The sequence below is a fragment of the Talpa occidentalis genome, unplaced genomic scaffold (assembly GCF_014898055.3).
Source record: "Talpa occidentalis isolate TD23 unplaced genomic scaffold, MPIMG_talOcc4v2.1 talOcc4.11, whole genome shotgun sequence".
Taxonomy (NCBI): Eukaryota; Metazoa; Chordata; class Mammalia; order Eulipotyphla; family Talpidae; genus Talpa; species Talpa occidentalis.
In genome coordinates this window covers 89,830,486-89,853,276 of record NW_023601104.1, presented here as the reverse complement: position 1 = coordinate 89,853,276, position 22,791 = coordinate 89,830,486, and the positions used below count along the sequence as shown (strand labels likewise).

Here is a 22,791-nt window from a genome sequence, read left to right as displayed (position 1 = left end):
AAGCTCCTGACTTCCTGTCACTTTATTTTGGGTCAGATGACTTTGGCCAGTGCTTGGTTGCTCACTGTGGCACTTTGGATACATTGCCCATTGGTGGGAGTCTGTGCAGCTCACTTTCTGGAGAATCTGTCCTTTATTCCTGTACTGGGTATGATGTCATGGGGTTTCCAGAGTCCTCGACCTCAGCTGAAGCCAGCTTGCTGTGGCCAGCCTGAACCCCTGGCCTGTGAAGTCCCCCGAGGATGACACATTGCTTGCCCTTCTGATGTTTTCCTGATCATGAAAAACCAATCACACCCCGCCTTCCATATACAAACACATACCCTGGAAAAAGAATCCAGACCATGCAAAGCTAGAGAAACTTTTTTCCTGATTATTTTTTCCTTTTTCAGCAAGGACATCGATATATTTGAATCATGTGCCGACAGTAATTAAAAAGCACATAACTAGTCATTTTAAAACGTAGTTGTTTTACTTAATTGATTTTGCTGCCAGACCCAGAGGAAAAAAAAAGAGGAATTGGGAAAGAAAGCTCAGAAGAGAGACAGGTTTCTGCGGGCCTGGAGGCAGCGAGGGCCATGCTGGACTCTAATTGCTGCAAATGCTGCCCTTTGTTTCTGCTAATGCTTTTCTGCTGAAAGGACCGGGGACCAGGCCTGATGGCAGGGGGTGGCATTTGTTTCAGCTGGATGGGGGTATAATTCTGCTTTTGGGACAGGGTCTATTTTCCTTACTATCTATCAGTGTAAAGCACTTCCACCGAACATTTTGAATCAAGGTTCCATTTAGAGATACTTTATTCATATTTAATTACAGGCTGCAGCACCAATCTTTAATTACCTTTTTTATAAGCCAGCTAGGAACATCCACTGGCAATCAATTATTGTTGTGTGTTTGTGTGTGTATGCACAGGAGGGTGTGGGTGTGTGACTGGCTTCCTGAGAGAGGGAGAGGGTAGCTACAGGGGGCGCAGGGGAGGGGGTGGGTGGGCAGGGGAGAGGGTGGAGTGGGGTGTCTGCCTGTGTCTGGGTCGTGGTACATCCATTTCCCACGCCTCTGCTTCTCTGGTCAAATTGGGGATTTGGGCACATCCATCCTTTGGGTCTTGTTCAGGGCACTGAGTTGGCTGCTGGGCTTGGGTGGTTTCTCAGGACCCTCTCATCCCCAGTGGGAGCAGGGGGATATGGGAGGCTGTCCCTGAGGATACAGCAGAGCAGGCTTCCTCTTACCTGGGAGAGTGGGATATGCTTGCCTGACCCTTTCTTTCCTCCTCCACCCTCCATGCACCGGCATATCTTCTTGCCCCACAGACCTCGTTCATGCCTTGTCACTCTTGGTTGCGATGAATGACTCTGACATCCTGCAAGCTACTGACTTGGGGACAAGTGTCTGCAGAGAATGAGCACATGTTCCCAGGGAGCCAGCAGAGACTTGGTGTGGGGGTCACATGACCTCCAGATCCCTTTGCAGGGGGAATATTGGGCCATTTTAGCTGCCTGGGAGGTGAGGGTCCAAGTTCACAGCTTTGCCCCAGAAAATGTTCTCTGGGGTACTCCTTCTGGAACTTCCAGGGTTTTCCAGAGGAACTCGGTGTTGGCCTCATGATGTAATGGCTGGGAGTGTTGCTCAAGCTCTGCCTTCCCCCTAATCACGGATCCCTGTCCCAGCAAGGAGGTGGGGAGGGGATGAAATTCATACTTCTTGGGGGTGTTCTTGAGGGTGCTAGGCACCCTTCCCATGCTGCTTTTGTCTATCCCAGCTGGTGCCAGAGAACAGTGTGACAGAAAACAAATCAAACGGATTTAAGCAAATAAAAGAACCATAGGGTCGGCGTTCAGTCATGGCTAGATCAAGGGGCTCAGCTATTGTGACCAGGGTTCACTCTGTCTCTTGACTTTGCTTTCCTCTTTGTTGCTACTGTGTGACTCTGGCAGCTCCAGGCTTGAAGTTCAATTTTTAACTTCAAGTTCAGTTGAACTTGAGCAGAAAAAAAGAATCCCTTTCCTACAGGTAAATAAAAGCAAAACAGTTATATCTGATTGGACCAGTGGGTCATGTGTCCATCTTTGAGCCAATCAGTGTGGCCCTGGATATTCAGGGTTCTGACGGCCAGGCTGGGGTCTTCCCCCCTGGGGTAGCAGGTGGAGTCCACCTTGGCAAGTCCCACGCATGACCTGTGCTTTTACCGTTGAGGCCTTTGGATTAGTAGGACTGTGGGAGCAGGAGGGTCCAGTCATTTCAAAGGGAATTAGAGTTGATTCAATCCTTCTCCAGTGGAGAGACGTGTGGATGCAGCCCTTTAACAAGTCTTTGTTTGGCACTAGTTCCAGCCCTGTTCTGGGTGCAGGGAATTTAGTCCAAACATAACAGACAGAAATCCCTGCCCACTTGGATCTGATGTTCTTTTTTTTTTTTTTTTTTTTTTTTTTTAAAGATTTATTTTTATTTATTTATACAAGCACTGGGTATAGTCAGAAGCGCGGGAGGGCGAGAGAATTCACCAGAGCCAGAGCGGGGAACAGAGCAGGCAGAAGGACCAAAGTACACTGCTGAGGGGAGCAGCGGGCGGCAGGAGAGGTCTGCGCACCATGTGGGACCCTCCTCCCGGTGGCCGGGGAGCAGCTGGGAATTGAACCAGTGCTGCAGAGGCTGCAGCAGCTTCGCAACCCAACGCACAACCACTGCGCCACCGGGGAGGCCCGGATCTGATGTTCTAATGGGGCTTCTAGGGATTGTGGTTTACTTTGGCTAATCTAAGCTGGAGTTCAGGATAAAGGGTTCTTGTGTGGAGAGACCCAGGGTGATTGGGATGATTGACCTGGGAAGAATCTGACCCTCAGGGAGCCTAGAATTCACAAAAGAGGGGAAAAAACCAGTGTGGGGTTGGGGAAGAGGAGAAGTAGGTACTGGGAGGGGTGCAGATAACCCAGTGAGCAAGGAGGACAGGGAAGCCAGTCCATACCCACCCTGCCGTGACAGAGGGGTGGGCCCCTCCTCATGTTGCTTGGACCTTTGGCCTCTGCAGAATGTTGATAAATGGGATGGAGTTTAGTGAAAAACCACAAAAATGATGACAGAGCTGGAGAGAGTGATTTATGAGATGAGATTAACAAAGTGATGGTGCAGCCTAGCAACAGGGGGAGGGGATGGTGGTTGTGGTCATGTGACTTCTGAAGTCCAAGGGGGAGGAGAGGGCCTGAGGGGTAGGACAGAGAGGCTGCTGCAGAAGTGGGGGACAAAGAGAGGAAGGGGGGCATGGACTGAATGGGCCTCTGCATGGGGGGATGTGAAGAGGAGGACAGGCCTGTGACTAATAAGACAGAGACTGTGTGTGTGTGTGTGTGTGTGTGTGTGTGTGTATGTGTGTGTGTGAATGTCTGGACTTTCCAGAACCGTGAGGCTATACAGGGGCTTTAAGAAATGGAGGGGGAGAATTTTAGCCTTGGCCAATCCTGCAAGAGGCTTTTGGGGGCCTCCTTCCCATCTGGTAGAATATATCTGGACTCTGTAGGTGTGATCACTCGAGTTATAAAGAATTTTTCCTTCAGAATAATTGGCATGGCATTTCCAAGAGGGAGGGGAGGTTGGAAGAAGGGACGAGAGAATGAAAAGTAAGAGGCATCCTTTCCATTTCATGGAGGAGGAAGGCACAGAGAGGACAGGGTGTCTGCTCGAGGCCACCTTTGGGTGGCATTGCAGGTGGGAGGAGAAAGGCTCTGGCTCGCATCCCTGGGGTCTCTCTTGGGTGGGTGGGCTAAAGATGGATTTGGGGACTCATGTAGAGGCTGCTGCTCAGACAGGAACCAGAGCTGGTTGTTGGGTGTGGAGCCTCCAGCTCCGTATTCTTTGAGCTCCCCAGGGTGTTGGAATCGAAACATCTTCTATCTGATCCCTTGTGCTGCCCGGGGCTCAGCTTCTGTTAGCTTTTGATCACCCACAGGTGAGACTCCCAGATACACACTGGTGGATAATTGAAAGGGTGGGTGATGCGTAGTTCTGAACATTCTGGACAGCACTTCTTGGCCGTAGACGGAGGGGGTCATGAGGGTCTCAAGCCGCTCATGTATGCGAGCAGGCTCCGTGCCTGTTGTCTGTGCCACTCCTTCCGTGTTCCTGGTGTGGCTCTCGGGCAGCACAGGCCGGCACTGGCCAGCACATTGCTGATCGCGGAAGTCAGGTTGGGCTGGCTCTGGCCCATCCTCTGGCCCATCCTCTGGCCCACTCTCAAGCGATTTAGTTGTCTTCTCAGCAGCTCTGTCCTTTCTCCATTCTTGACAGATCCACGATTTGTTCGTGAGCTTCGATGACACCCCTCTGGGGGCTGCCTCCCTGGCCCAGGTCCACAAGGCGGTGCTACATGATGGGCGCACTGTGGCTGTGAAGGTCCAGCACCCAAAGGTGCAGTCTCAGAGCTCCAAGGACATTCTTCTGATGGAGGTGAGAGCCTTCCCCTTTCTCCCTCATCATCCTTATTTAGTGTGTTCCTGGGATCCAGGCAACCCCCTGAAACTGGTTCATGGCTGAGGGTGGCGCGTGGCCTGTGAGCAGCAGTGGGAGAGGACGACTCAGGCCATGACAGAGGAGGAGTCTCAACAATGCCACGCCCACAGGGCCCACGACTGGGTCCATCACTTCTCTGGATTTGCTCCTGGGAACTGTGTGTGTGGTCTGGGCACATGCTGAGCAGCAACTGGGGTCAGGGGCACCTCAGGGCATGTTAAATGAGACAAATCAAAGGTGATTTCCTTGGGAGTAGAACAAGTTGCATCTTAATTTGTTAACAAATAGCAAAAGGGAGCGTGTGGTCCACCAAGGGATGTGAAAGTGACAGGCCGATCACAGAGAAATATTTCTGCAGATTGTTTGCTTGACTGATAGTTGTTTTGAATGAACAAACTTGCTTGCCGAAAGTGGCCCTGGGGACAGCTCTGGTGGGGAGTGGATCTCTGTCTTGTTCTAGCTCCATGTGTGGAGCAGCCATAGCATGGGGTCAGCACCCCCGCCCAGCCCCAGCACAGGGGAGCCTGCATGCCTCCTTTTCCTTTTTCCCTTTCCTCACTTTGGACTTAGAGTTTATTCTTTTCACTCCCTTTCACTGCACGACACTCCCAGGGGCTGGGAGGAGGGGGGGCTGAGGCTGGTGGGGCTCCAGCACCTGGTGGGAGCTGGGCTCGCGGGAGTGGTGAGTGGGATCTCTGTTCCCAGGAGTGGCCCTGCCTGGTGGAAGAGACAGGTCTGCACGTAAACAGCCACAGTGTGGGACGTGAGCGCAGTCAACCATACTGTGGTGCTGTGCTGGGGTCAGTGGGGTCGTTGAGGGGCTTCACCCGGGAGCTGGTGTTTGAGTGGACTCTTGAAGAGTCCAAAGGACAGCCGGACAGGGGCTTGTGTGAAGGGCCTGTGTTGGGTCTTAGAGGACCCAGGTGTGCTGGGAGGACTTCAGCTAGTTGAGGTGGTATGAGCTGGGGCGGGAGCAGGTGAGGCTGGGCAGGTAGGCAGGGCAGACAGGGTGCAGGGGTGTCTTGCCTTCCAGGGAGCGCTAGAATGGCGTACATAGCAAGTACGTATTTACTATGGACCTGAGCACATCTGATTTCCTCCTGTAGTCAGTGGGGAACCATTTAAGAATTTTAATCAGGGGAATGTCATGATCAGATGTGCATTAGAAATAAAAATCTGTTGGCAGTCTGGAGGATGTATGGAAGGCAGAGAGACTGTAGCCAGGGAGACTAATTGCAGGGCTGCGGCACTGGTCTGAGAGACGTAACGGTATGAACCAAGGCGGCGTAGTGGGAGCGGAGGAGAGGGCTGGACTCAGGGCGGGCTCATCAGGACTTGGTGACCTGCTTTACTTGGGGTGGGGGCAAATACTGGTGGAGTGAGGAGGAAGAGGAGATTAAAACAGATCTTTGGTTTCTGGCTTAAATGATTAAGCCCGGGTGCCTCTAGCCAGGTATATCAGTCAGGATGCAGCTGGGAAAAGGTATTTCAGAGGGAATTTAGAACAAAATGGGGCCCATGGGGGATGGCATTACTGAGCCGCTGAATGGGATGGTGAGGCAATTACCAACAGGAAGCAGGAAGCTACTGCCACCCTCAAGGTGGGGGGACCGAGAGAAGATGCAGCTCTCTGGAGCCTGGGAACTGGGACCACTTGGTGGAAGCTGAACCACAGGGACTGGCCCCTTGGGAGCCGGATCACAGGTGTCAGGTCTGTCTCCTGGGCCATGGCAGTTATTGGAGCAGCAGATTTTTGCCTCTTGTCCCCCAGTATCCTCAGGTATCCTGTAGCATTGCCACTGGCTAGACCTAACTGGAAGCCTATTGGCAAGGGAGCCTGGGAAATGTAGTTTCCTCTGAGCATGAAGGGGTTGGGATGAATAGCAGAGCAAAGTGAAATGGGTAGTGGAGCAACCAGGTGGAGTATGAGATTACAGGCAGGATTTTTGGATCAGGATCTCTCTGCAGTTCAGACTGGAAATGCAGATTTAGGATTTGTCAGCAAGGAGATGGATAATAGCTCAGTCTGGGGAGGTCTTGAGACCATTCAGAAAAGATGAGAGAGAGAGAGAGAGAACATGAGCGTGACCGCCTGTGTGCACATGTGTGAAGAAAGCCCTGTGAGGAGCATCATCACCATCATCTGGGGGTGTGTTTTGGAGGGCGAGTTCCTGCAGGGAACTGAGGAGGCCTGCTTCTCTAGGCCTTGGAGAAGAACCAGCACAGGACAATGCTACTGTAGCCCCTGAAAACTGACACACAGAGAGCATCCTGTCTGCTATCTGAGCTGCATAGAGAACCGCCTCAAAGCATAGTGGGTTAACATCATAGTCGTGTGTTTTGCTCATGAATCTGCAATCTGGGCGGGCTCGGCAGAGAGGTTCATCTGTTTTACTAGGGCCAGCTGGGGTACCTTGCCGGCATTGGAGGATCTACTTCCAGGCGCTCACTCGTGTCAGGCGAGTTTTTGCAGCTGTTGGCCTGGAGTTCAGTGGGGATGTGGTCCAGGCCTCTGTTCCCCTCCAGGTCGGTGTCTCTGTGACTGTGCTTCCTCCCATCATGGCGGCTGGCTGCTAGGAGTGAGCATCCTGGGAGAATCAGGCTGAAAGCACACCCCAGCGGTGGGACCCAGCGTGGCAATCACATAACATTCTTCTTCCCGGTTCTGCTGATGGATCCCTGAGATGCCACCTCCTAGGAGTGGCATAGTTCTAGAAGAGTTTAGAATGGGAGACACTGCTGTAGTCTTAGGGAGATACACTCTGCCAGGATCAATGTTGTCAAATGGTAGATTAGATTAGTGAAGTTCTGAAAAGGATCCTTTGGCTTCGGCACATTCTTGGAAAAGTGGTGAGAGTGGGGTGGGTGAAAGAGAAGGGAGGCTCTTACCTGGGGCCAGTTACCTAGAATCCTCTTTTCATGTTTAGCTTTGGACGGTGGTGGAGAGCGTAGCAGAGCAGAGCGCAGGATCGTGGCTGGGAGGGGTGAACAGGCTTGGAGTTGGGGGGAAAGCAGCTGGGGGTTGAGGGGGTTCAGGAGAGAGAAGAAACTGATAGATCAGGTCCAGGAGACTCAAGGGGTTGGGGCTCCGAGGACACAGGTGAAAACATTAGTCTTTGATCAGCTCTTGTTTAAAGACCAGAGGAAGGTAGCAAGGCTGGGCACAGATAAGTGTGTGGGGCAGGGGGGAGGGGGAGAGAAAGTGGGCAGCTGAGTTGTTCCAGCCTGATAGCCTCTATTTTTTCTCTGAAGTAGGAGGCAAGACCATCTGCTGAGAATGAGGGGGTAGGAAGTGGCACTGGAGGCTCGAGGTGGGGGGGTGGGGGTGAAGGTTTGGAAGAGCTGCTGTATGCCAGGGAAAGGCAGCTGACCAGGATTAGGGTGCTGAGTAGCACTGGGCACCACTGGGAAACCTGAGATTTCTGGAGCACCTGTCAGGGCCTATGGAGCAGCCATAGCTGGGAGTGAACTGGGGTCTCAGCGGTTGTCTGGGTATCCTGAGACCCATTAACCCCTCCTGGGTTGGGGGGAACCTGACTATACCTGGCAGCATTGCTCTTCTTAGGCTGGGAGGACAGCTGTTGCCTTTTCTCTGCTCAGCCCCTCACTGGCTCCCTAAGTGGCCGTGGCCATAGGTCAATAGCATTAATAGCAGTAATAGAGGTATGGCATTTGCCTCCCTGAGATAAGCATCAATCAGATGCTTCTTTTGGGAGGTACAGCATAGTGGCCATGTGTGGAGTACAAGTGGCTCCTTCCTGGTAGCTGAGAGTGTGAGGGCTGCGGTCACGGGGCATGTCAGAGACCCACATCCACAGCTTTCAGGGGAGAAGCTGGAAAGGTGACCTGAGGTCACCACCTCTGTGGATCATTGGCACAAATGACAGAATGGTGGCACTGCCCTCTCACTGGGCTTGGTTTCTCGTCCTGCCTGGCCTACTTGATCTTGCTACTGTCTGGTCACCCTTCTCTGCTCTAAAACTAAGAACTGGGCCTCCCCCGTGCACAGTGGGTTGAGCTCAACGCTGTAAAGCTGTTTGAAGCCTCTGCAGCGCGGGTTCGATTCCCAGCCAGACAGGGAGATTCCCACATGGTGCAGCAGACCTCTCCTGTCGCGCCTGCTGCTCCCCTCAGCAGGGTATTTCAGTCAGTCTGCCTGTTCTGCTCCCCGCTCTGTCTCTGGTGGGTCCTCTCACCCCCCACATCTCTGGCCTGTACTCTAGCTCTTGTGTGCATAAGTAGATAAATCTTTAAAAAAAAACACCTAAGAACTCAGTAGGAAAGCTCATTTTACTTTATAGTTGAAATGAGGTTTTTATTGTTTTTTCTTGAGTACAGACTCAAATGGTGTCTTGGTTTTAGAAATGACAACTATAACCCTTAGGTATTCTTGGCTGGAGAAGACTGATTTTTTTCAGGAGCATTAGGGCTACCTTAGCCACTGGCAACTTGGCATCAGAGGGACAAATACAAAAGAGCTTCTTTCCGGCACCACCTGCAGGTGCTTCCTTTCATGCCAACTTCAGGTACCGCGGGCCCCATGCTTCTCTCCCACTGCCCACTGATGTCTCTCTAACCTCTCCAGTCCTGTGACTGATGACAGCATGGTCTGGGGAGGAAGACAATCTGAGTAAAGTAGTTCATATGAAGGAGAGAGTGACTGATAGGCTTACCCTCTGGAAGTTTGCAATTTAAGAGGCGAGTTTGTAAGTCCAAACACATATCTGCCATAAGGGTAGAGATCTGCAGGACTGAGACTTTTGAGGTTGAAGAGGGGTCGGGGGGGAGCTACTGGTTGTATCAGTTGGCTACAGGCATCAGAAAATCTACAAGTGGTATAAATGGTAAAAATCTATATTATCTCTCATTTTAAGACCTCTGGAAGTAGCATCAGGGGATCCAAGGCTGACTATTGTGTAACACTTTATTGTGATTTTTAAGGATACAGGTTTAAGGACCTAGGTTCCTTTGTCTTCCCCTGTGCTGTCTCAGCCTCCTGTCTTGTCCTTCTAAGGTAGTGCCCCTCAGGATCCTAAAGCAGCTGCAGCCATTCCTGCTATTACAAGTAGACGACATCCAGATGCCAGAGCAGGTCTGTTTGGCCAGAGGTGAGGCCACATGCCCAAATCTAACTCAGTCTTGGCATGAGAAGTGAGGTTACTTTGATTGACTTAGTCACTATCTCAGGCCAAGGCCTGCTTTCCTTGAAGTACATGGAAGATGCACAGGGAGGTAGGGAGACAGCCTTAGGGGTGGCACCAGCAGCACGTACCGACATAGTGTTTTGTGTCTCCCACCAACTTGACACTTCTTTTGGGGGAACAGAGATAGTCTCTGGGGTAGCCTGTTGCATGGGAGCAGAGATGTACAGGCTGATCTCAGTCAATGGTGTTTGATGAATCTAAAGGTGTTGGTGACTTTGCACAAAAGAGAAAGGCATAGCGAGGGTGTTTTTTAGCTTTGTCATTATCACCTGATATTGTCTTTTGAATAGTTGGGGCGACTCTACTTCCAGATGCACAGCCAGTGACTTTTATTGATTTGAGTGGCTGTCCAGAGTCAGACTAATTGGGCCCAGAGATTGGAGCAATGACTCAGCAGGAAGAGGTGCACTGAGAAGCAGAGTCCATCCGTCTGCTGTGGGCTGGCTTTGCCCACACACAGTACCCGGGAGCTGAGCAAGCTGGTCTCACTGTCATTCTAGCTGTGTGAGAACAGGTGGGACTCAGGTGGCCTGGGAGCTGGTGGTCAGACTGTAACCCCCAGGTCCTAAAAGCGCCATGCTGTGTCACTCCCTGTTATCTCTCAAGCTTCTGAAATTGACCAACACCTTCTTGCTCTGTCATCCCCTGAAGAGTCTAACTCATGGACATGTACCACGCCCTCTAGTACCACCATTTCTGAGACTGTTGTGTTGGGTGGGACTCTCTGATCTGAGCACCAGAGTCAGATCCACCATTTGTTGTCATCCTGCCCATGCTCAGGGTCTCTGAAAATAAAGACCTGTGACAGTTATGTTTTTGACTTTTTCTGAACAACATTTTCAGTGCATGCTGTCTGTCATCTTGCTGCTTTTCTGAATGTGTTGATTGAAGAGTGGGTGGCTAGGTAATATTTGTGTTGGCACAGAACCCAACGGCTGATTTTATTTTTCAAAATATGTTTTGAACCTCCCAGAGATGTAGACCATCCCATGGAAACTTTTCTTCCCCCTATAATTCTGTTTTCTAAAAAGTGTGTACTTTAATAACTTATCAGAACAAAGATAAACCCCACGGACGGCAAGCTATTTACATCACTCTGAATTGATTTTCGATCCTTGTCGAACATCCATTTTTACCAGTTTGGATCCGTGCAGGCATTCTATTTAGTATTTAATGTTTTCCCATAGAACATTATTTCTTTTATAATATATAATAACTTGATAACAGTAACTCACATTTCAGCTGCATTTTACAGTTTACAAAGCTCTTTTTATGCCTTATCTCAAGCTTCCTATTGTATTGTTCGATAATGTATTGCATGAGCCAGGGCTGCATAAAGAAAGAAGGAAAAAAAAAAACAACTAACAAACCCCTGGGTCCAAGTCCTGCATTTGAAATAACAAGCTCTGTGATCCTGAACAGTGCTTTGCTTCCTGGAACTGGTTTCCTTCTCAGCGAAATAGGCAAGAGGAGGAAGCCATGAGAATGAGTAGGTGGAGGGCCCCGCGGGTCTAGCCTGTAGTGGGTACAAATAATGATTCTTTTCCCCCTTCCCCACCTTTTTTTTTTTTTTGCAATTATAAATAACAATCTCTAGTTTTCAAATTTTTAGGTGACCCTTGATTTTCCCATTATGTTTCTGTGTGCCCGCAATTGATTTTTCCTCCCATGAGCTGTTTCCTCCTGAGAGCCTCCATTGACCCTATAGGTGAAGAATGTCATGTTCTACCATGAAGTATTAATTGTTCACTAAACTTTGATTAGTTTATAAATTCCAGATCAAGCAGGAAATTCTCAGGAATTCTGAAACTATGTTTCCTGACTATTCAAAAGTAGTAATCTCTTCCCACCCAAGCCTCAGAAACAGAAAACTTAATCCGGTTAGATAACACAGATGTGAACATATAATTATCTCTGGGAGACAGACAGATGGGGAGAAGGCAGACCCTTTGCAATGTTTATTTGTTCATTCATTTATTCATTCACTCATTCATTCACATGAGTATTCAGTAAACATCTGCTGAGTGTTGAGTATGTGTCGAGCAATGGTGAAAACATTAGCTGTTGGGGGAAGTTTATGGAGAAGATACATTTTGGGAGAAAAATCAAAAAGTCAAGTTGATAACAACACCTGTTTTATTTTAGTTGATGGCATCTGTTATCAAAAAAGAAAACTTAAATGAATATAGTTATGGCAATCTCTTAAGAACAGAATTGAATTAAAACAGAAGGTAAACTGAGTTTTATTTTATTATCCTCAGTCAAGACAAGTCTAAAATGGCAGCAGCCCAAACCATTTTAGACCTGGACCAGGCAGCTCTTAACTTTGACCCCTCTCCCACTCCCTTGATTTTCAGGAGTTTGGTAAACTCAATGCATAACGGTACAAGATGATGTGAATTTTCACTTTTCTGGATTTCATAGCTGACCTCAAGTTTTCAAATTGCAGACCTCATAGAGCTAAGGCCCACCAACTTCCATGCAAACAGACCTTCAAATATTTTTTTTGTTTTGTTTTTTAAAGATTTATTTATTTATGCATGTAGAACTGGGGTACAGGCCAGAGCTGCAGGGGGTGAGAGGATTCACCAGAGACAGGTTGGGGAGCAGAACAGGTGGATTGACTGAAATACTTAATGTAACACGGGAGTGACTCACCCACATCCACAGAACACTTTAGAAGCCATTTTATGAGTGCTGTAAAGTTTTTTGCCTATAAATTAGTTTACTAATTAGTTATTAGCAACTAATATCAATCAATGAAATATTTTTTATGATTAATGACATTAGGTTTTAATAACCAACAGTACTAGTAATGAATAATTATATAATTCATTAGTAACAGAAAGATCTTTAAAATGCCTTTCGGTACTATTGGGATATTAATGATAATTAAAAATTTCACAAATATAACAGTGAACATTCAATTAATGAGGAGGAGTTACTGTTTGGCCTGAAGCCGCATCCCCAGCTATAGACCCCACTAGGCTACACTTGGCTCCCTGCGTTTACCCACATCTGGCCCTGGGTAATTCCCTGGAAGGTAATCAGTAAATATTGGTTCAACAAATGAGTGACTTTCACTGTGGCGCCGTCTCTTGTCTCTCTTGGGCGAGAACCCCTGTGACTTAGGCTGGGACCAACTCTGATGAAGTTACTTGCCTGAGCCCTGAGGATGGAATTCAGATGCCTTGATGGCCTGTGGTCTTCAGCCCAGGCCAGGCAGGTGCCTGTTTCCTATGCATCTGCTCTTCATCCCTTGGGTGGCATCGAGGGCATGGGGCGAGATGCCATGTCTGGTGGCTGCTGCACCCAGGTACCTGGGTCTGACAGATGCCACTGGGCCCTGCTGCTGCCACCTCTCCCTTCTAGTCTCATGTGACACCGACAGAAACAAAACAAACTAAATCGATTATCATAAGGTCACAGGTCTAGCCTGTGAAAGGCTAGACAAGACTTCACAGAAATTAGACTGCAGCCAAATGTAATTAAAATGGGTTTTGATAGAAATTGAGTATAATAACCCTGAGTGGTGATTCTTTTAAAATGGTTTCTGGTACATCACCCAGGACATAGGGTGAATGGCCCTGCTTTCATTTTCTCTCTTTTGTATTGCATCTATCTAACCCAGCATTGGGCAGCTATCATAGGCTAGGACAAAAGGAAGCCTAAGGCAGGGCTTGTTGCTGGGGCTTGGAGTCACCTGGATAGTCCTTCTGGCTAGATGGATGGTGTCTTAGTTCACCTACTACTACAAAATGCCATGAACTAGCTGGCTTAAACAACAAATATTTATTTCTCATTGTTCTGGAGGCTGGAAATCCAAGAGCATGGTGCTGACTGAATTGATTCCTGGCTGGGGCCAGGGGTGGGTGGGGGACTTTCCTCCTGACCTGTAGACAGACCCTTCTTCAGGGGTCCTCACATGACAGAGAGAGTGGGCTTTGCTCTCTTCCTCTTCTTAGAAGGACACATCCAATCATCGGGTCCCATCTTCATGACCTCATTTAAACCTAACACCCTCCTAAAGTTCCCACCTTCAAATGCATTCACACTGGTGGGGGGGTGGTGAAGACATCCACATAAGGACTGGGAGGGGGGGACATGGCAGATGGGAAAGGGCTCTTGGTAGCAGTAGGCCAGGGTTCTTGAATTCTCTCGCTCGTGGCTGCTCTTCTGTAGCCAGGGATGGAGAGGGGTGTTTTCAGGGACCTTAGACTATAATTGATACCAGGAAGTACTAGGAGGATCAGTCAGGGGTTGCCCTAGACCTGACTTTGAACACCAGCATTTATAGGAGAGCAGGCGAGTTACCTTGTGTGCTCACCACCCAGAATGCAGGCATAGCTCCCCTGTCCCTGCTGTCACCCTTGCCCTCCCACTGCACAGCAACCTGCTGTAACCTTGTGAGGCTCTCAGATCCACAGCCCCAGTGGTGGGGTTGTCTCAGAACCACATCCCTGGCTACCCAGGGGGCTCTGCAGATGACACTGGGCTCATGTCCTCTGCCAGTGATGCTTCATTTCACATCATTAAATTGACAGTTGAAGTGCTCAGTAAGTCTTCCAAAGACCCCTTTTTCTGTCACACCCTCTTCAAGAACCCACAGTGGGACAAATTGCCAAAGATCTGAACTTTTCATCCAATTGGTCAAATCCCTTCTCTCTTATTCTTATTGTCTTTCCCAGCCTTGTTTCTTTTCTTTTTAAAGATTTATTAAAAGATTTATTTATGCATATAAGAACTGGGGTGTAGGCCAGAGGTGCAGGGGGGTGAGAGGAGTCACCTGAGACAGAGTGGGGAGCAGAACAGGAAGATCTACTGAAATATACTGCTGAGGGGAGCAGTGGGCGAGACAGGAGAGGTCTGCTGTGCCATGTGGGTAGCTCCCTGGCTGGGGATCGAACTCACACTGCAGTGGCTGCTGATAGCTTGATAGTGCTGACTTTAACACCTGCGCCACCAGGAAGACCCAGCAGCCTTGTTTCTTAATTCTTTTTAATCATGAAATAAACGTTCAGTTACCGAACATAACAACTTAAGAAATAAGCAAGACACAATTACTATTGCAGGGCCCTCTCAGTGCTGGTGAGTAGGATCAGACAAACCTGGGAGCAGGGAAGGCAGCAGTTGAGCTTTGTACTTGAGAGCAAAGTTCAGGGCTGGGCAGACCCAAGGCAAATGCTGGCCCTGGACTTCCTTGCTGTGCACATTTGGGAGAATCATCCACCCTCTTAGAACCTCACCTTCCTCATCTGTAAGGAGGGGGTGACAGGAGTGTGTGTTGGGTCACCTCTGAGTGACTGTGCAGACTGAGGCAGTAGTGCTGTGATTGTCCTCACTTAACAACCTCCATTGTCTCTTGGAAACTGCACCTATAAGCAAAACGACAGATAACCAGTTTGACATAGGCTCATTGACATAAATGAGGTAAGCTCTTGCAGTATTTTTCTGTTCACAAAGCATCATCAAATTTCCAAAGAAACACCCAGTACACGTTTAATAGCAAACAATAATTTGCACTCATTCATTTTCAAATCTGCTTTTTTCCAGTTCTCCTGGCAGCTTGGGGTTCCAGATAGGATGCCCTTCCATTGCAGGGTGCTCCACTCACCCCTGCTGGGACTATTTAGACTATTTGGGATGTGGGAGAAAACCTAGTTCCTAGAGTTTTTATCATCTTGGATTTAGAATACAGAGATGGGTTCCAGGAGGGCGGTTTCCCTCTTCACCCCCTGGGCAGCCTGGAGAGTTGTCAAATCCCAGATCTGGGTAGGGAATACATCTCCCTTGCTGACTGATGGGGTGCTTGGTGGATTTCAGGTGCTCGTCCTGGCTGTGAAGCAGCTGTTTCCAGAGTTTGAGTTCATGTGGCTGGTGGATGAGGCCAAGAAGAATCTGCCTTTGGAGCTGGATTTCCTCAATGAAGGGAGAAATGCTGAGAAAGTGGCCCAGATGCTCAAGCACTTTGACTTCTTAAAGGTAGAGGGCCGGGGGAATGGGGGCTTAGTGGTTTGGTAGAAGAGTACAGGTTCTAGTCCTGAGTACCCCGCACTCCCCTTCCTGCCCCTCAAAGGACTGGAATGGGGGCATCTGCTTCAGAGCCTTCTCTTTGAGGGTGAGTGATTCTCCTTGGTGATGCACATGAGCGCCCTTGAAGGCTACTTTACAAAGTAATACCACATGCAGTTGTTGGCCTGTCAGTCAATCACACAGATGTTTATTGAATGATCTATAATTGCTAGACACTTAGCATCACCCAAGGGCCTGTAAGCCACAGTCTCTGCCTCCATGAGGCTGCATGATAATGCTGACATGCAGTGGTGGTGGTGATTGCTAACTCTTGAACTCGGGCACCTTTCTAACATTTTATGTAGATTATGCATTTATGCATTTAATATACAGTGAGCTCCACTATTTATATAGCAGATGTGTTCTATACATAATTGTACAACAAAGATCAAAGGGCTGGGCCTCCCTGGTGGTGCAAGGGGTTGAGTCTCAGCACTATGAAGCAATCTGCAGCCTCTGCAGCAAGAGTTCGATCCCTGGCCAGGAAGCTACCCACATGGTGCAGCAGACCTCTCCTTTCTCGCTCGTTGCTCCCCTCAGCAGTGTATTTCAAAGTCAGTCTGCCTGTTCTGCTCCCCACTCTGTCTCTGGTGAATCCTCTCACACTCCTGCACCTCTGGCCTACACCCCAGCTCTTGTATGCATAAATAAATAAATCTTTAAAACAAAAAATTACAGGACTTATGGGGAAGATGGGATCAGGCTTACAATACACAAAAAACATCACCCAAGTGCATAGCACAAAATGAAAGAGCATTCTGCTCTCTGGCTGTATTCACAGAGACGGAGTGGCAGAATGTGTCCACACTAACCACCCAAGAATCTTAAAGCTCAAATCCACAGAAGGAGAAGCCACAGCAGTGGTGATCATTGGAGTGTCTCCACACGTTGGTTTTGGTGGGAGGTATGACTCCTGGTGACACTTAGCTCTTTGAGTGAGTTGGGAGCCAGCCTGTCTAGACACCCCCAGTACTGTGACTGGCTATTCCTTGGCTGCCATCATAGCCGTGTACCCTGGACCCTCTGTGTGTGTCCATCCAGACATGCAGACTAGATCTCGTCACCCTGTCCCAGCCTTGAAGTTCCAACCACCAATTAATTGAAAACTTGGTTCTCTCAGACAAGTAATGACAACACATTAGCCTAATGCTGTGAAATCTTAAATATCTTTCCACGAGCATATTCCATTTCTTCCATCCCTTCATTCCACATATACGAGGCCTTTCCTAAGCCTGTTGCTATGTTAGGAGCTGGGGGTTGTTTTGATGGGAAAGAGATGGTTGGCCCCAGCCTGGGCAGACTTTCTATCTCTTGGGGTGACTGCTGTTACAGTGCAGATCATTATATTTGGAGAGTGACTTGTGGATGTTTCTGTGATGCCCAAGAGGAAGCACATAATTTCAACCCAGAATGTGGAACTCAGAGAGGGCTTCTAAGATGTGTTGATTGTACCAAGGGGTATGTGATCTGCCGAATGTCTCTTCTACTGAACTGAGCAGTATCCAGGCCTAAGACACGGATCCTGTTTTCAGAGATGGCAGTCTTAGAGCAGAGAAGAGAACACTACAACCCAGCTTTTCCAACCTGGACGCTGGTGCTCATCTAAGGACATTCTCCTGCCTCTTCCCCGGCAGGGATCTCCTTGGAGCTAGAACTCTGAGCCAGACATACAGCACCATCTCCTCCACTGTTCCCATGGAAACAGCAAAATTGTCCCCTGGCTCGGGCCAACTAGCGTCGGCAGACCAAGACATGTAATAATAACAATAACACACATTTTTGAAATGAGGATGCCAAATGGGTAAATAATTAATGTAACAATTTGACCTGCTGCTTCAAAGCCTGCACACCATTCCTAAGACAGTCGTGGAATTAAGGCTCCTGGGTAATTAATTTTGCCTAAACATGTACAAACGGGAAGCAAATTTTGCACGGTGAACCTTGTTCAGCTCTTAAAACTGGAGATAGATTGTTTTGCACACTGGCACCCCTTCACAACATCTGTGCGTCATTAAGCCTCAGCGAAGAGTTTACCTCTCAGTGTGTGAGGCATCTTCCAGTGGGGTTTCATAACCTCAGCCCTGTGCCATAAATCTCTGAGCCAAGGGCTGAATGCAAATGTGGTGTTGGGGAGACTGAGAGAGGCGAGGGAGCAGCTAGGCCCATCAGTCAAGACCAGGCCACTTGTGGGTCTGATAGCAGATTGTGTGTATGTGCTGGGGGGTGTTTGAGAGGGAGACAGGACAAGTGGTGAGGGTTGTGATGGCACAGGGGTGGCTGGGACAGGGCACGAGGGAGAAGCATGCCCCCACAGGGTTTGGGACCGGGAGACATGAAGTTATCTGTACGGAGTTCGGGGTGGGGGTGTCATCACCTGAGCAGAGCCACGCTGGGATTTATTTCTCAGTGCCAGGTAAAACATTAGGACTCCCCAGAAATCGTGGACCACTCTTTCTGAGTGGATGTACATGCTTTCGGAGAAACACCAGAGCTTCCTAAGAGTCACAAAAATGAGGAACCACTTAATCTCAAAGGTTAATAATGATGAGGTCTGAATGGTAGGAATATAAACCTGGGAGGCAGAGAGGTTTGTCCTGTGGGCTCAGGAGGACTGCTCCCTTTGGATGGATCATAGAAGTGTTTACTCGGAAATGATTACAAAATGCAAACCTGTTCCTGCTTGGTTTGGAGCAAAACTTGACATGATGACATGACACGGGGCCACGAGGGTGAGTGAGTGACTTGTCCCTAAATCACTGTGTGGTCAGGAAGGCTGGGGTATGTACGATAACTGGTAATCATTAACATTTTTACATGTTTACACTGTCTTAGACACATTTTAAAGTGCTTTACATGTATTTACTCTTTAATCCATAAAACATTCCCACAGGGAGGTGCCATTCTTAGCTCTCCATTGCCAGTGGGGAAACTGAGGCCCAGAGAGGTAAGGGCGCCTGGCCAGAGGTACATAGCTTCTGGATAAGAGATGGAGGCAGGCTCTGAAGGGGCAGCCTGACTCCAGGCCTGTATGCTAAGCCACCAAGCTGTTCTGCCTTCATGGCCATTTGAGGGTGAGGTCTGCTCTGTGCGGGCCTCCAGGCAGCGCTCTTTCAGCCCTGATGTGTCTGAACCCCCGGGAAGCTGCATGGCGGTCAGATGGCAGCTGATATTTTTCCGGCAGGTGCTAAGTGTCTGCTGCTGTCTCAAGCACCAGGACTCCAAGGGAGTGTTGCTTCCTAGTAAATGGCATCACCATTTTCCAGGTGGGGAAACTGGCACTCAGAGAGGTTATTACATTTACCTGTGGTTACACAGCTTGGATGGAGGTGGCAGAGTCAGGGCTCCAGTCTGATAGTCTGATTGTGGGTCTGTGTTTTGCTTCTCTTGGCTCCTGTTATGGGGGGACTGTGGCCCTGAGTGGAGGCCACTGGCCAGGGCCTGTCTCATGGGCATGTTGACAAGGGACAGGAGCAAAGTGGAAGCACAGGTACAGGGGCCAGGAACTAAGGCTTCAGGTTGTGCCCTCCTTCTTGAGATCAGGATTGGCTCCAGTGTAGAGGACAAGTGGAGCCTGGAGGTAGACCCTGGACCCATAGGTCCTGATGTCCAGTATATGACCCTACCTGTGGGGTCACCAGGTGCCTTGGCCATCAGCCTTCCAGGGTTTAGTTTTGCTTGGCAGGGGGTGACAGTGGGGGCTGGTTCTTCTTATTGCCTCGTTGAAATTTTTCTTTCATCTTATATTCTTTTTATTTTTTTGTGGGACCCTCTCTGGCGGCCGGGAAACGAACCGGCTCTGCAGAGGCTGCGGGCAGCCTTGCAGCCCAGCACTCAACTGCTGCGCCACCAGGGGAGGCCCTCATCTTATATTCTTTTTTTTTTTTTTTTTTTTTTTTAATAGAGGCATGCTTTATTTATTTGTTTGCTGGTTTGTTTGTTTTGTTTATACATGCACTGGGTACAGTCAGAAGCGCGGGAGGGTGAGAGAATTCACCAGAGGCAGAGCGGGGAGCAGAGCAGGCAGAAGGACCGAAGTACACTGCTGAGGGGAGCAGCGGGCAGCAGGAGAGGTCTGCACGCCATGTGGGACCCTCCTCTGGTGGCCGGGGAGCAGCCGGGGATCGAACCGGCGCCGCAGAGGCCGCGGGCAGCTTCGCAACCCAGCGCTCAACCGCTGCGCCACCGGGGAGGCCCCTCATCTTATATTCTTTTGATAAAAGTTGGGGAAGCAACTATGGGAAAATGTTGGTGTTCTGGGGAAGTGAATTTCACCTTGTATCCCCAACCCTACTGCCCACACAGTGAATTAAGGACAAAGCACTTGACCTCATGTCCCCATGTCAGGTTGCTCCTAACTAAGCAGGAACAGGTTTGCATTTTGCAACCACTTCGGGGTAAGCATTTCCTTCCTCCATCCATGGACAGCAGGCCTCCTGGGCCCCCATGAGAAACCCCTCGCTCTCCCAGGTTTGCTATTTCTGCCATTTCAGATCTAAGCAGAAACAAGAGACACATTTGGTTGTCAGACTAGGATGGCTGCACATGGAGGGAGCCTTGGGGAGAAAGCTGGAGGAGGGAAACCAAGCACACCCCCGAGGCTCGTTAACAATACCAGAGAGTCCCCAGCCTTTGGGTTTTCTCTTCCCATCTGAGGCACTTTCATGGCTGTTTTCCAAGTCACCCCAGGCAGACCCAGATAGGGGTCTGACCTCTCATCTCCAGAACCCCAGGTGCCCACTGCCAAACTTTGGTTTCCAAACAAGTACAAGGGAAGAACTTAACCCAAATTATATTCCTTCTATTTGGAAGCCCTGAACAACAACGGCAAACTTGCACTCGTATTTTTAAAGATGCTTTTGGAAAAATGCCAAGGAAGACTGAATGCCAAGCTCACAAAGTTAGCAGAGCTAGGAATAGGAAACCAGCCTCTTGACTTGAGGGCCGTTCTCTTACAGCTGGATGAGTTTTGTGGGTTGGTATGAGGGAAGTCCTATTTCCCAAAACATTTGGATTAGTTGCTCATGTTTCTTTATTTGTAAGTGGAAATAAACCCATCAAATTTTTTTGGAAACGTGGCATGTTAAAGGCCCAATAATTCCTTGCTCCTGGCGGTGATGGTGGAGAGGAGTGTTGTTCATTCATGTGGCAGCCCAGCAGCCCTGGGCTGCCCAGTCCCCTGCCTACTGCTGGGAAAATCTGTTCTCTTTTTGACGACTGGGTGTTCTGAGAGTCAGAAGGTGTTGAAAAATCTATCAGTTAGGAGTGCATTTGTTCTATTGGTAAGTGAAAGCCCAATTTAGAGTGTCTTAAAAAGGGTTTATTTTCCTCACATAGCAAAATGCTTGCAGCAGTCACCTGCTGATTTTGTCTTAATAGCCTGACAATCTCAGGACTGACAGCTTTGTGATTTTCTTGGATTTTTCCTCATGGTTGCAAAATGACTGCTGCTGCTCCGGATATCACATTCATTCTTAAGGCAGGAAGAGAAGGGTGAGAAGAGTTGTGCTGTCTACAAACGTTCTTTTTTTTTTTTTTTTTTTTTAAGATTCATTTATTAATTTATACAAGCACTGGGTGCAGTCAGAAGCGTGGGAGGGTGAGAGAATTCACCGGAGCCAGAGCGGGAAACAGAACAGGCAGACCAATGAAATACACTGCTGAGGAGAGCAGTGGGCATGGCAGGAGAGGTCTGCGTGCCATGTGGGACCCTCGCTGGCGGCCGGGGATTGAACCAGCACTGCAGAGGCTGTGGGCAGCTTCGCAGCCCAGCGCTCATCCGCTGCGCCACCAGGGGAGGCCCATACAAACATTCTTTTTTATCAGGACAATAAAAACCTAGCAGACTGCCACTATGTCTCATAAGCCAGAAAGGATTGTGTCACATCTATTGCATGGCGCAGGGAAAGTATGTATTTTTTTAGTTGTCTCTGGGGATGAGGAGGATTTGGACTAGGTGTTACGCTAGGATTTAGCATTGTCTGCCACAAGGTGCTTGTAGGTAGTGGGCATGAGAAAACTTATGACTATCTGATTTAAAAAATTATCATTCAGCAAAAATACCTACCTACCTATGTACATACAATACACCCATCACACAGATGTAGAGTTTGAGACAGAGGGTTGAGATTTATGTGAAGAGTCTAAAACGGGCCTGGTGAGAAAGGGAAAGAGCTTTTAATACCAACTCTGGCTTGTGTATGAGGATTGCTACTCATTTTCCCTCAAGAACCCGTTTTAGTTTTGGCTCTGGAAGTCTGGAAGCTTCTGAGGATCAGGGCGGGAGGCCATACTCTTGTCCCAAGCAGAAGGGGTCAAGGACCCAGCTGGCCAAGCCGGAGCAGACTGCCCCGCCTCCCTTTCCCCGCCTGTCACTCCTGAGGCCCCTCGTGGGCCTCTTCTCTCTTCCTGGGAGGAGCGTCTGCTGCTGTCTGGCTTGCTGTGCCTCTGTGGTCCTTGATTCCGGCTCCTTGCCTCCCTACTCCTTCTGACCTGCCCTTTCTGATTCCAGGTCCCCCGAATCTACTGGGATCTTTCCACCAAGCGAGTCCTTCTGATGGAGTTTGTGGACGGCGGGCAAGTCAACGACAGAGACTACATGGAGAGGAACAAGATTGATGTCAATGAGGTGAGGGCAGGGCCAGGGAGCCGGGCGTGGGCAGCTTGCCCAGCAAGGGCAGTGTGTCCAGGTGGGCCCCACCACCTTGAAATGGGGGCTGCTGCCTGAGCTATCATCAAATCCCTGAGCACAGAGACTCCTCCACATCATCTAGTGCAAGCCTCTGCCCCGTCTCTAAAGCTGGAGCTGGGGTACACAGCCGGTGTGCAGGGACTCTCGGCATCTGCCTGCAGCGCCTGCCTGGACAGTGAGCACCGTGCCGTCTCAGAGCTGCGTGGCCACGGAGAACAGTGGTGCAGAATCAGTGGGACTTAATCCTCTGCCCTATGGGGCCCAGACACAACCTCCTCCCTTCTCCTGTCCTCCCCTCTTCCTGCCACATCCCAGAACTCTAGGTAT

The 22,791-nt window shown here is 49.2% G+C and overlaps 1 protein-coding gene across 4 annotated transcripts in view; it reads left to right on the top strand.

Annotated features, from left to right (window-relative positions):
• The window catches only part of ADCK1 (aarF domain containing kinase 1), a 99,804-nt gene that overhangs the window by 56,777 nt on the left and 20,236 nt on the right, over positions 1 to 22,791 (top strand). For 3 of the 4 annotated variants that reach the window (XM_037503765.2, XM_037503767.2, XM_037503766.2), the window contains 3 exons: positions 4,279 to 4,437; positions 15,528 to 15,686; positions 22,285 to 22,401. In XM_037503765.2, the coding sequence (XP_037359662.1) occupies positions 4,279 to 4,437; positions 15,528 to 15,686; positions 22,285 to 22,401 (435 nt within the window). The remainder of the gene's footprint in view (positions 1 to 4,278; positions 4,438 to 15,527; positions 15,687 to 22,284; positions 22,402 to 22,791) is intronic. The other variant, XM_054691899.1, reaches the window with a different exon arrangement.